The 11,671-nt window shown below is 32.0% G+C and overlaps 1 protein-coding gene across 1 annotated transcript; it reads left to right on the plus strand.

The window, feature by feature from the left end:
* The first annotated feature begins 5,945 nt into the window (after window positions 1–5,945).
* Window positions 5,946–7,574, plus strand: LOC133686340 (probable BOI-related E3 ubiquitin-protein ligase 3). The gene is made up of 3 exons (XM_062106964.1): window positions 5,946–6,337; window positions 6,429–6,780; window positions 6,908–7,574. Exons 1-3 carry the CDS (start codon window positions 6,282–6,284, stop codon window positions 7,511–7,513), a joined length of 1,014 nt encoding a protein of 337 aa, XP_061962948.1. The 5' UTR covers window positions 5,946–6,281; the 3' UTR covers window positions 7,514–7,574.
* The last annotated feature ends 4,097 nt before the right edge of the window (window positions 7,575–11,671 follow it).

The following is an 11,671-nucleotide window of genomic DNA, read 5'->3' on the forward strand; positions in this document are numbered from 1 at the left end:
AATATTATATACATATACATACATTTACAGAGAGAAGAGTAGTGAGGCTAACATGTTCAGAGGGTTGGTTTTATTTGTTTGTGGGGGTGATGAATGAGATTCCCAAAAGGCAAAAACAAAGCTATATACGAGTGTACGTGAGTGTGAGAGAGAAAATGAGATTCTCATAATGTGCGAGGGTTAAAAAGGAGTGGAGAGATCACATCTAGAATAATAAAACAACTGCTTTAAGTTGAATAGAAGAAGAGATGAAGGAAAGAGAGAAACTACATGAAGAACAAACTGAGTCAAGATGCAATACATTTGCCCTGAAAAGAGGGAAAGAACAAACACACATGATACCTCTTACATCTTCACCAATTCCCTTTTTTCTTACTATATTCTGCTACTGTCCTGATTTATCATGACAACATGCATTAGGCAATCATAACCGTCCAATATAGTTTCTTTTTTTCCTTTTCCAACCATCAAAATGTAGAATGGGTTGTGACCCAATATCTTAGCTACTTTTCCCCCCGACTTTTGTTTTTACACTTTGCTTTTTGGTTTTTAATTTCGGTGGTGGTTAAACGAAAGTGTATAGTTGATATATATGGGTTGGCTTGATGCATGCAATAATGGAGGTAGAATGAAAAGAAAAGGTGAAGGAAGGTGAATATAGCATCCATCCATCCATATATCTATCTATCTATCTATCTACTTTATCTAATCTTCTTGTTGTGGGCTTGCTTTTCTCCATCACTTTCTTCCTTTCCCCTTTATAATTTACGAAGTTTCAAGATGGTTTAACAATTATTGAACTCGAGTTTCTTAGTTTATTGTGTCAGATTGTTCTTGAACTTCACTATAGCTTAGCTTGTAGACTTTACTCAAGAATTATAAATATTTGGGAATATGGGAAAAGTATGGTCCAACCTATATGTTCTTAGAGTCCTTTCCACTCAAAGTTTTTTCAATAAATAGCACCAATTGCAAGTTCATCAAAAGGAAATTGACTACTCCTCAATCTTCATTAATATCTACCATATATATATATAAAAGAAAAAGAAAAAGAAAAAGGGTGCCCTTAGCTTAATTAAGGCTACTCGTTCAAGCATTATATAATGATTAGTGAAATACCAATGCAAAGCAGCATGGCCTTGCTGTGTCTGTACGGCCTGCCTCAAGAGGCGTTTTATCTTGTGATCAGGCATTAGTTTAATGATGTTACCCATGTGGACATATGATATCAAGACAGTATTAGTATATTGAAACGACTATACGGTTTAATTATTAGTAATCAAGGATTATGCCTCCTCAAGTGGTCCGTAGACAGGGAATATATATTGAGTAGTATCAAATTGCATGCAGACCTTAGTTGGCAGTGTAATTAACTATTGCCAAGTGATTCTACAGTTATAATCAAATGTTTAATTGCTTGTCGTTTTGTTCCCTCAAACGAAGCTAATCTGCTTATTCTTGCCCCATCAAAAAAATATACAAAGGGGGTTAGATCAGCAAGGGGATTGAGTAAGCAAGAAATTGCTTGAGATTTTAATTAAGGAGATATGGCTAAATATATCTACAAATTGTATCCAATCAATCCTCTTAATTATTTTTCCATATATTTACCTTTCAGTAAGATCTTGACCATATCAAAACTTATGAAAATACATCATATGTGATATAGTTTATGCGTGTAGCTTATCAAAACTAAGTATTAAATTCTAATTTATCGAACCTTAGGTTAAACTACTATATTTTCTTCTCTTATTTTATATCTTTTAGTGACAGGTACTTTAGGCATATAAAATCTGGGGTTGATAATATACAAATTAATTACGTGATGTGTTAGTTTTTTAAAAAAATAGTATGATAAAATGATATATATCAGAGATACAATGACTTTATAAAAACAAATTAGATAAACTTAAATATATAATCATAAATTAAATGCAACTTCTAAGATATAAAAACATGTAAAATCATTTCTCCTTTAATTACTTGATATAGAGGAGACTTCTTGGAAATTAACATCATGTCGAATATTCTACTGCCTAGTGTGTAAAATCGCCATATTCGTGTCGTTATGCCTCAAATAATTAAACACAAGCTCGAATCTATATGTATTAAAGAATGGTCCGGCTGAATGTCTATTTATTGTGATAACATCTAAACAAGAGTAGCCGTGGAGGGCATGGCACGATGGAGGAGTTATCAACGAGAGACGAGTAACAACTGCACTTTGTGAAATTCTTCAAGAATTAATCACCTTCTCCTCCACTTTCACTTCCATCACTACCATCACCATACATATAAATTATCTGATTTAAATTAAGATTACTGAAGACTTACATTATCATTAACTTTATAGTCTTAAAGGATTAGTCGAGATACGCGTAAACTGACCCGGATACCCACGATTAACAAAAAATAATTATTCTATTTAAAAAAATATTATAAATTTCTTGACCATAGAATGGATGGGACTCGCCGTGTTGTTTTTGAGTTGAATTCATGGAAATTTTGAGTTGAGAAATGTGAATGGATTCGATTTATAAAACTTGATTCATTGCTTAACCGTGTTCTTTTACTAGTTAGTTGTTGACTATTTAGCGATATTGTCTGGTCCCTCGAAAACCATTTCCTTACTTTTAGCCTTTGCCAAAGCAAGCAAGTTGTCAAATATTGTGAACTACGTACGTTAGTCTCTCATGGTCCCTCCCGGCTTAAATTTATGGAAGAAAACACTACACCGCAACAAACTCTAGATAGTTGAAATTTCATCTAATCAAAGATGAATTATTCAACTAAATTTTAGGTCATGATTTTGAAAACTTGCAATTAGTTAGAGAATATTTGATTGCATGCATGCCTTGTCAAGCAACATCTTTGGTCAAGGTGCTAGTGTCAAATTGAAATAGAATTCAATTCCATGAAATTAGGCCCCAGATGTGGAAACCTGAACTCCTGACTGAGAAAAGTTGTGCATGCACATCAAACACGAATTTCATTTCGTTGATCATGGATCGAAGAATTGAAAAGTTTGTTCTGTGGCCAGTGATTACTAAGACAGTCAAAAGGGACACACACTAAATTCTAATTTAGAGTACAAAGAATTATCAAACCATACATTTTGTCCAAGAATTTTCATGATCATATCTACCAATATTTCCTCGAAATTGTCTTGCTCCTTGCCGGCATACGATGGCAGAAAACAATTGCAAAGTCCTATGAAACATATTTGGAAACATAGCACGTAGTTGAATATGCCTTCAACGTTTACTAGCAGATAATCTGGTCAAGACATGAAGATCATACAAATCGATTGCCGACTTTGGAACTATGTGCATGAATGACACTTGCATTTGGTTAGGAGCTAGCAGATAAATTCTTCCACTTGAACGTATTCGTTGATGTCAAATTTCAAAATTATTTTCGATTATAATTTACGATCATTGTTGTTATAACAAATTCATAAAGAATTGGCCTTGAGAGTGAAGTATATGTAAATGTCTTGCCGATCTATCATGATAAGGATGATCCCATATAAAATAGAAACCATGTGGCTTATCCACCCATGAATGGAGGGAATCTCTTTCCATCAGTTGTCTTCTCTGTATTTCTAAGGAATACTCAGGTTTGACATCCTTAATTACATATAATTCGATCATGTAATATTGATTATCGTGTAGCATTCATCACTAGTGATGAAAAATATTTCTTTTATTTTGAAATTAAATTTTTTTTTATTAACAAGTATAAAAAAAAACATTTATATTAGGAATCATATAAAATATATTTATCATAATATAATCTAGCCCAAACTAATCAAACTTAGATCAGGGTCTAATCCAAAAAACAAAAGACTTTGGTCATTGGGTTATTAAATCAATTCACGAGTTATCGAGTCAATCAAGATCTATAATTTTTTTTGTTTAAAATAATATAATTTCAGTTTTCTTAAAAAAAGAAAACTTTCTTGATTTTGATCTAATCGAGACTAAATTTGACTAGGTTAACTAGAAAACAGATCAACTCACGAGTCTATCAGGTTTGATCATATCAATGTTAAAATCAATTCAAATTAAGATTTAGCTTGGATTATGTTTGGAGTCATGGATTTTTCAATCAATTTATCAAGTTATATTAAACTTAATAACTATAGGATAAAAAAAACATGAATCTCTCGTATTATATATCAAAAGATCATAAATATAGCATAAGATAAAAAAAATATATATGAATTTAATTTCCCATAACATATATCAAAAGATGATGAATGATATTAGATTGAACAAAGAAAAACTTCCCCAAAAGCTCTTCTCCAAATCAGTTTTTGAGAATTTTCCAAAGCATGTACTCATTCATTCTGCTGAGATTTTCTTGAAAAACTGTTCCCATATATATATAAAAAAAATTAGATAAGATTTACATCTCATTTCTAACACATTGATGTGGTGAGCCTGGTGAGTACATGGCACGCAAGACAATTGATTTTGTGGGACTCCAAGATTGGAAACAAATCATCCAAGGTAAGAAATCTGGGTCAAATGGTGATCGTCGTCGTATCATCATCAAGATTCAATAAACCATATGGTAAAACCAGCTGGTAAACAAAACAACTCCATTAATTGTCCGAACAACAACAACGTGGTCATCATGGCAGACACTGCCAAATCTTGGCCAACGTTTCCCATGCGACCCGCATGAATTTAACATCATGTCTTAAAAATCTATGCCATAAAAAAAAATCAGTATTATCAGAAAAAATTTAAAAAAAATTAAAACAAAGAAAAGAAACTGCCAAAGGATACCGTCTTGGCTTCTGTGTAAACACCGTACGTACCCCTAACGTTAGTCCCCACCACACACCGGCCGCACATTAAAAGCTCCCCTCTTTTTTGACAAAAATACATACTCTCACTGGGTCCCACTAATGCCAAACTGGCACTCATGCATGGTCCCACTCTCCTTTTTTTTTTGTCTCATTCCTTTCTCTTGTGGGAAATGGACCCTCCTTGAACTCTGCCCCCACTCGTGTATTTTGTGGGCCCTACTTTCTTCCTACCTCGCAGGCTCAGTCGGCTAGTTACGTGGCAGATGCCCAGATGCGTGTTTTAGGAGTGTATTAAATAAAATCTCCACAGCTCACCTTTTTTTGCTTTTTTATTATTAAGGGCAAACCTCAAACTAGTCCTCAATCTATAACCCAGATCTCTATTGAGCCCTCAAGATGTTTTTTGTTAATTAGGCTTCCAGGATTTGTGATAAGAAGGATATACAGTCTACTGTTGATTATTGTATCGGGATAAAATAATAAAATAATAAAAATATATATTTATATATTTTCTGTTTTTATCTTTCCAACCAAATATTTTTCTATTTCTTTTATATTTATCTCTTTTACCTTAAAAACTAATCAAACATAACCTTAAAACAAAATCAATTGTTTACTGTATCGAGAGAAAAAAAATAAAAACAATAAAAATAATCAAGATATATCTTCATGTACTTTTTGTTTTTATGTTCTTATCTCTTCAATGGTTTTTTTATATTTATCTTTTTTTCCCAGAGAAACTAATCAAATTTAAGGACTCAATTGAAAGTAAAAAACATCTTGGAAACTAAATAACAAATACCCATATAGTTAGGGTTTTTTTTTTTGAGATTTTCTTTTTCAACCACACAAAATGATAAAGGAGAAATAGTAAAAGAAGAACACCAATCTCTCTAGTTAATGTGAATACCGGATAATACTCCGGAATTACCCCCGGTAAATTGCTGGAAAAATGGATTGACCATGACCTCCATTGGAGTCAAGTTGGAGGATGGGTTTTTTTTCTTTTATCAATTTTCTTTTCATGGTAACCGAATCCAAAAATAGACAAGAGAACCAAAACCAACAAAAACAAATCAAATCTAATCTCTCACTATAAATCTCTCTCTCTTTCTAGACCTCTAGAAATGCAATAGATTAGTGTGTGGATTTGATTCTTTTTTTATCTCTTCGATTCTCTACCTCTCTCTCTCTCTATCACTAGACCAAACCAAACCCTAAATAAACCCCACCATACAGCCTTGCCACCTCTATTGCATGCCCATTTGCTCGTTTCTTTCCCATCCATCTCTCTCTGTCTTGGTGTACTCTCCTTCTCCTCTCTAAAAACCAACCAAAACAACACTTCCTACAAACCAACCCTCTAGCCAAAAAGAACAAGAAACCAAAACTGATTACATAGAAAGACTCTGCCTTTTTTATATAGAGCAGGGAAAGCAAGCAAATTTCTCAACACCATCATATGGCCGTTGAAGCCAGGCACCTCAATCTCTTCCCTCCTCAACTCTTAAGCAACAGGTTGGTGTTGCACTGTTGCTGCCCCCTTGGCGTACTCTTCTTTTCATGAGTGTTTAGCCGTCTAATGTTGTTTTTGGTGATGAATTTGCAGGGAAATGATGATGAACCCCATTGAAGCAGATACATATATGTACAATACCCAGATGGGATATGGTGTGCCATTATCAGGAACTACAACAACAGCAGAGACAGTGCTTCCTATGTATAGCTCTGTGATCACTGATTCAATCCCTCATAAAACGCAAATCAAATCAGAAAGTGGTCTCACTTACAATCTCCCTGTACAGAGGAAGCGCCCAAGAGACTCCATCAATCCTCTCCTCTCATATCCAATTCCAGTACAGTCCACTAAGACTTGCACTCCCTTCTCCTTTCTTGGCCAGGACCTCTCTTTTCAGATCCAACAACAGCAATTAGACACAGATTGCCTTATTTCTCAACATGTAAGTCCATCACTTCATTAAATTCATAATTCTGTTATTGTCTTTTTTTTCAATGATTAGCATATATATCGCATTGTCCTATTTAGGGAATGATATTAATTTTAATGTTTTTGGTTGTTTTGTTTAGATGGAGAAAGTAAGGATGGAGATAGAAGAGAAAAGGAAGAGGCAGGCAAGAAGGTTACTCGAGGCATTAGAGACAGGGATGTTGAAGCGACTAAGAGCAAAAGAAGAAGAAATCGAAAAGATAGGCAAATTAAACTGGGCCCTTGAAGAGAAAGTCAAGTCTTTATGCATGGAGAATCAAATATGGAGAGACCTAGCGCAATCCAATGAAGCAACAGCCAATGCTCTACGTTCCAATCTTGAACAAGTCCTCGCGGCCCAGGTTAACGAAGAACGCACCCTTGGTGCAGGATTAGATGATCAGGCAGCAGCATTAATGGACGATGCGCAATCATGCTGTGGCAGCAGCGGTGGTGATGGACCTGTTGGCGACGATGGATGGGAAGAAAGAGTGTCGGAGAGATGCACGGTAGCCAATGGGGCGCAGGATAATAAAGGTACAGGAGCAGGTAGTTGGATGTGCAGGAATTGTAACAAGGAAGAGTCATGTGTGTTGCTGTTGCCTTGTAGGCATCTGTGCTTGTGTACTGTTTGTGGGTCAAGTCTCCATACTTGCCCCATCTGCAGAGCCACCAAGAATGCTAGCGTCCATGTTAACTTGTCATGAGAAACACTACAATACCCAATGATAACATCTCTCTCAAGATGAAAGAAATTAATTTGTTTAATCTTTTCCTTTCCTGGTTTATTTATTGCTACTAATTCTCTTTTATTGGATTTTACTTGGAATTTTTTTCTTTTTTTTTTGGTTACCACATTCTTCTCTTGCCTTAATTGTCAATTGAGGAGTGCTAGATGCCTCTTCTCCATTTCGTTCTTCCTTTTACCTTCTCCTTCTCATGGTCACCCATGGCTCATTTTTCAAGCATTCATACTTGCCACTTGTCCGACAAACAAGTTGTATACATGGCAATAGTATAATTTTGGTAAAATTCGTGTATAACAAGCATTTGTCATTTTTAAGGATAATCTAATGATTAGATAATATATATTTGTGGTATATTTTTTAAGTAAAAATAGATCAAGTAACCTTATGATTTTAGATCTTCTTCTTCTTCTTCTTTAATATGTGGTAATTTAATAATATTCTTTTAGGTTTTATTTCATTATTTTGTAATGCATTTTAGCATTTAAGGATTAAATTTTAAGAGATCGTAAGAAAATAATCTTGTATATGCAATAATATAGGTAGGGGTGAACATTCAAGTGATTTGAATGAACTAACTATTCAAAATATTTTCTTTACCGGTCTATTTTATTTTTTTGCCTAAGCAAAACCCGAATTCTTTTTACCATTTTTAAAAAATTAATATACCAAACATTTACAATTAAGGTAAAGCATACTATTTTATTATGTAAAATATTTATTTTTACCATTTTTAAAAAAATTAATATACCAAACATTTACAATTAAGGTAAAGCATACTATGTTATTATGTAAAATATTTTTCTATAATATTTTGAAAAAGAAAATTGAGAATAGAAAAAAGATACCAACAATATTTCAAAACAAAAAGGTCATATGCCCATGCCCGTGTTCTTACAATTATTAAAAAAAAAACTTATCGACATTAATTTTAATTTTGCTGTTAATAAATAAAAAAAAAATATTATTTATTATTTATAAAAAAGTGTAGACTATAGGGAAGGTAAAGGAGAAGGTTGCTAGCACACTCCTCTTGTCAATTTTTCACACAACGTGGACAAATTACTTGGGGGCTAACTTTTAAATCGGAAATAATTAGAAAATATATAGTAATGGGATAACACCCAAGAATTCTTATAAGGGTAGATAGCAACCTCTCTTTTTTCCAATTTCATTTCATTTTGGATCCTTCCGACCAAGTTAGTGCTTATATAAATTAATGATTTCATTCATGTCATTATCAAGATGCTATTTATTGTTCAATAATTATGTTTTTGTGGGAATTTCTTTGGTGATAATCTTTCCAAAAATTCGATAAATGAAAAATATACATTCATATGTAGCAATAGTAATGTCGACATTAATTTGACCAATTTGTGGATTTTGTCCATCTTTAATTAGATTAGATTAAATTTACTTGGAAGATAATGTTTACTCAATAAATTCACTCAAATAAGTGTGCCAAAACCTAAGAGGTTAATCAAAATGGTTAAGAAGATATTTATTTCTCTTTTTAACATTATTTACGAGTTAATATTCTCATAACTTCAAAGAATTAGCTGATCTTTGTGGTTGTGAAATTAAAAAAATAAATAATAGTAATACCTAGCTTTTATATTGTATTATCCATTGTTATTAAGCTTGATCGGACTAAGAACGTAGGCTTAGAGCTTGGGGTCTAGATCGGTATGTGTTTCATAAAATATATAAAAATAATTGATCTAGTATGATCTATTATTTAAAAATTTAAGTTGACTCATGACTGATTAAAAATTTAGATTAACATATTAAACCTATTATATTAAGTATTTTTTTTAAGCTGAGTTTAATATATTTGATACTAATGGTTATTAAGTTTTTGTATGTTTTGATAACAATAATTTTTTAAATTAATTAATTGAAGAAAAAATGAGATGGTGTTTGAAACAGTGATAAAAATTATTTTTCAAAGTATTTTTTATTTGAAAATATATTAAAATATTTTTTATTTTTTAAAATTTATTTTTAATATTAACATATTAATACAATTTAAAAATATCAAAAATATATATATTTTTAAAGAAACTCAAAACACTAATTAAACTATGTTGCCAAACAACCCCTTAATGGCGCAAGATAAAGAAGCAGTTTTGGAGATGGAGGAGGCTACAAGAAGAGGGAGAAAGAGGTGGGGACGTGAGGTGGGTCCCAGCCACGTAGGCTACGCATCTACCAAATAGTAAGTAGACCAGACCACACCAGAGCAGGCCATCCATCCACTCAGCCAGGTTTACGTTGAGCGTGGGTACCACGCTCGAAGAAAAAAGTGTGAGGTCAACGACAAAGTGAAAGCGACAGGTGTGAGGCGAAGGCTGACACGTAGGACGCGCGCAAATGTCGCTGTAAATTATGCTCTGCTCCCTCTCTTTTCTTTTCCGATCTCTCTCGTGCACACAAAGTCACAAACTCCTTTTTTTTTTCCTTTCTTTTTCTTTTTTAATTCGTAAAAAGATTCATTATCCCCCTGAAAATTATAACTTTCATTGGTAGTTATTAACCCTGGTCGGTGGGTTGATGATCCAATCAACGATTGGCTTTGATTAAGGTTAAAAATATATATTTGAGAGTTAATTTGGGTTGATTTAAAAAAACAAATTAAAAGAAATATTTTTTATCTTTAAAAAAATTAAAATATTATTATTTTAACTGATTTAAATTAATTTAGTTAATTAATGACCTAGATTATAAACCATACTAAATTTCATTACTACACTATTAATTACTGCAAAGTGTAATCTTTAGTATGCATATTTGGAAATTTGTTTTCTTATTTTATGTTAATAATAATCATAGATTTTAAAAAAATACAACAACATTAATAAAAGTAGTGTTGTTACTTATTTTAGAGCTCTAAATAAACAAAAAAAAAAGAACAAAAGGGAGAATACAACAAAAACAATTTGAAAAATGGATATTGAAAGAAAATTAAAAAAAAATATGTCAGTGAGAAAAATATACCAGAACATTTAGAAAATTGCCAAATATTAGTTAAGAAAGATCAAAATATATAAGATTGAAAAATTGACAATGTATTTTCTATAGATAAAGGTCATATTGCCAAAGAAAAATCAATTTAAAAAAGAAAATTTAAAATTGGATGTTTAAGGACTTGATTAGATTTTTTCAAGGTTTAATTGAATTTACTGAGGGTTTAATTGCAAAAAAATTAATTTTTGAAGTCAATTTAGGTTTTATTTGGAAGAAATTAAAGTCTAGGGGGTCTAATTGCAAATTTTAAGAGTTAATTTGATCAAATTAGAGGCTTAATTGCCTATATATTAAAGTTTAACGGACTTTACAGAAATCCAAAACTAAAGACCAAGCTGAAAAAAACGTGTGAATATAAGGGTTGTCATTGACCAAATTAGGGATCAAATTAAAAAAATTAGAAGTTTATTGGTTAATTGAAGGTTAAAATGCACAAATTCAAAACCATTAATTAAAATGAAAATAGCAATCAACATTGGGATTGACAATTGAATTTGAAAATGGTGAAATTACATGAAATTAAAAATTTGAAGGCAATTACAAGTACAATTAAAAGCAATTGGAAGAATAGATATTCAATTTAAATTTGCCAAAATTCAAATTAAAAACTCTAAATGATGTGTCGTTCAGATGAAGAGAAGATGAATGATATGTTATTTTTCAGCTTGTATCTTTATTTTAACAGTTTTGGCTGATCGAGTTAGCAATTTCAAATGAATGAATGTGAAGCTACTGATTTTTAAATTAAGTAAAGTTGGGGTCTAAATAAATGATATACACATCCTTTACCAACTTTAGGTGGTCTCAGGTGATAATAATATAACAATTTCTTCAGCAGGGCCTCGAAAATGGGCAACTCAATAGGCCTTAATAGTGTAAGCATCATGTAAAAACCGATTTGTTTTTCATGTGTTTACACATAAAAGCTCTTTAATAGATTTTTATTGAGGGTTTACAATACTTCCCTAAAGATTAAGAGGTCAGAAATGAGTTTAAGACCTCTCAAAACCTTAGCAAAATCCTATAAATACCCCTCTTGAGAAAAAAAAAGGCTGAAAAAAAGAAAAAAGAAAAAAGAAAAGATAGGATAAG

Source organism: Populus nigra, chromosome 1 (assembly GCF_951802175.1).
Source record: "Populus nigra chromosome 1, ddPopNigr1.1, whole genome shotgun sequence".
Classification (NCBI taxonomy): Eukaryota; Viridiplantae; Streptophyta; class Magnoliopsida; order Malpighiales; family Salicaceae; genus Populus; species Populus nigra.

What these genes read in the sequence shown, in the direction of transcription:
- LOC133686340 (XM_062106964.1), top strand. Translation starts at nt 6,282, where the DNA reads ATGGCCGTTGAAGCCAGGCACCTCAATCTCTTCCCTCCTCAACTCTTA. An exon ending in CCTCAACTCTTAAGCAACAG is followed by an intron (nt 6,338 to 6,428) that starts GTTGGTGTTGCA and finishes ATGAATTTGCAG; the next exon opens with GGAAATGATGATGAACCCCA. An exon ending in ATTGCCTTATTTCTCAACAT is followed by an intron (nt 6,781 to 6,907) that starts GTAAGTCCATCA and finishes TGTTTTGTTTAG; the next exon opens with ATGGAGAAAGTAAGGATGGA.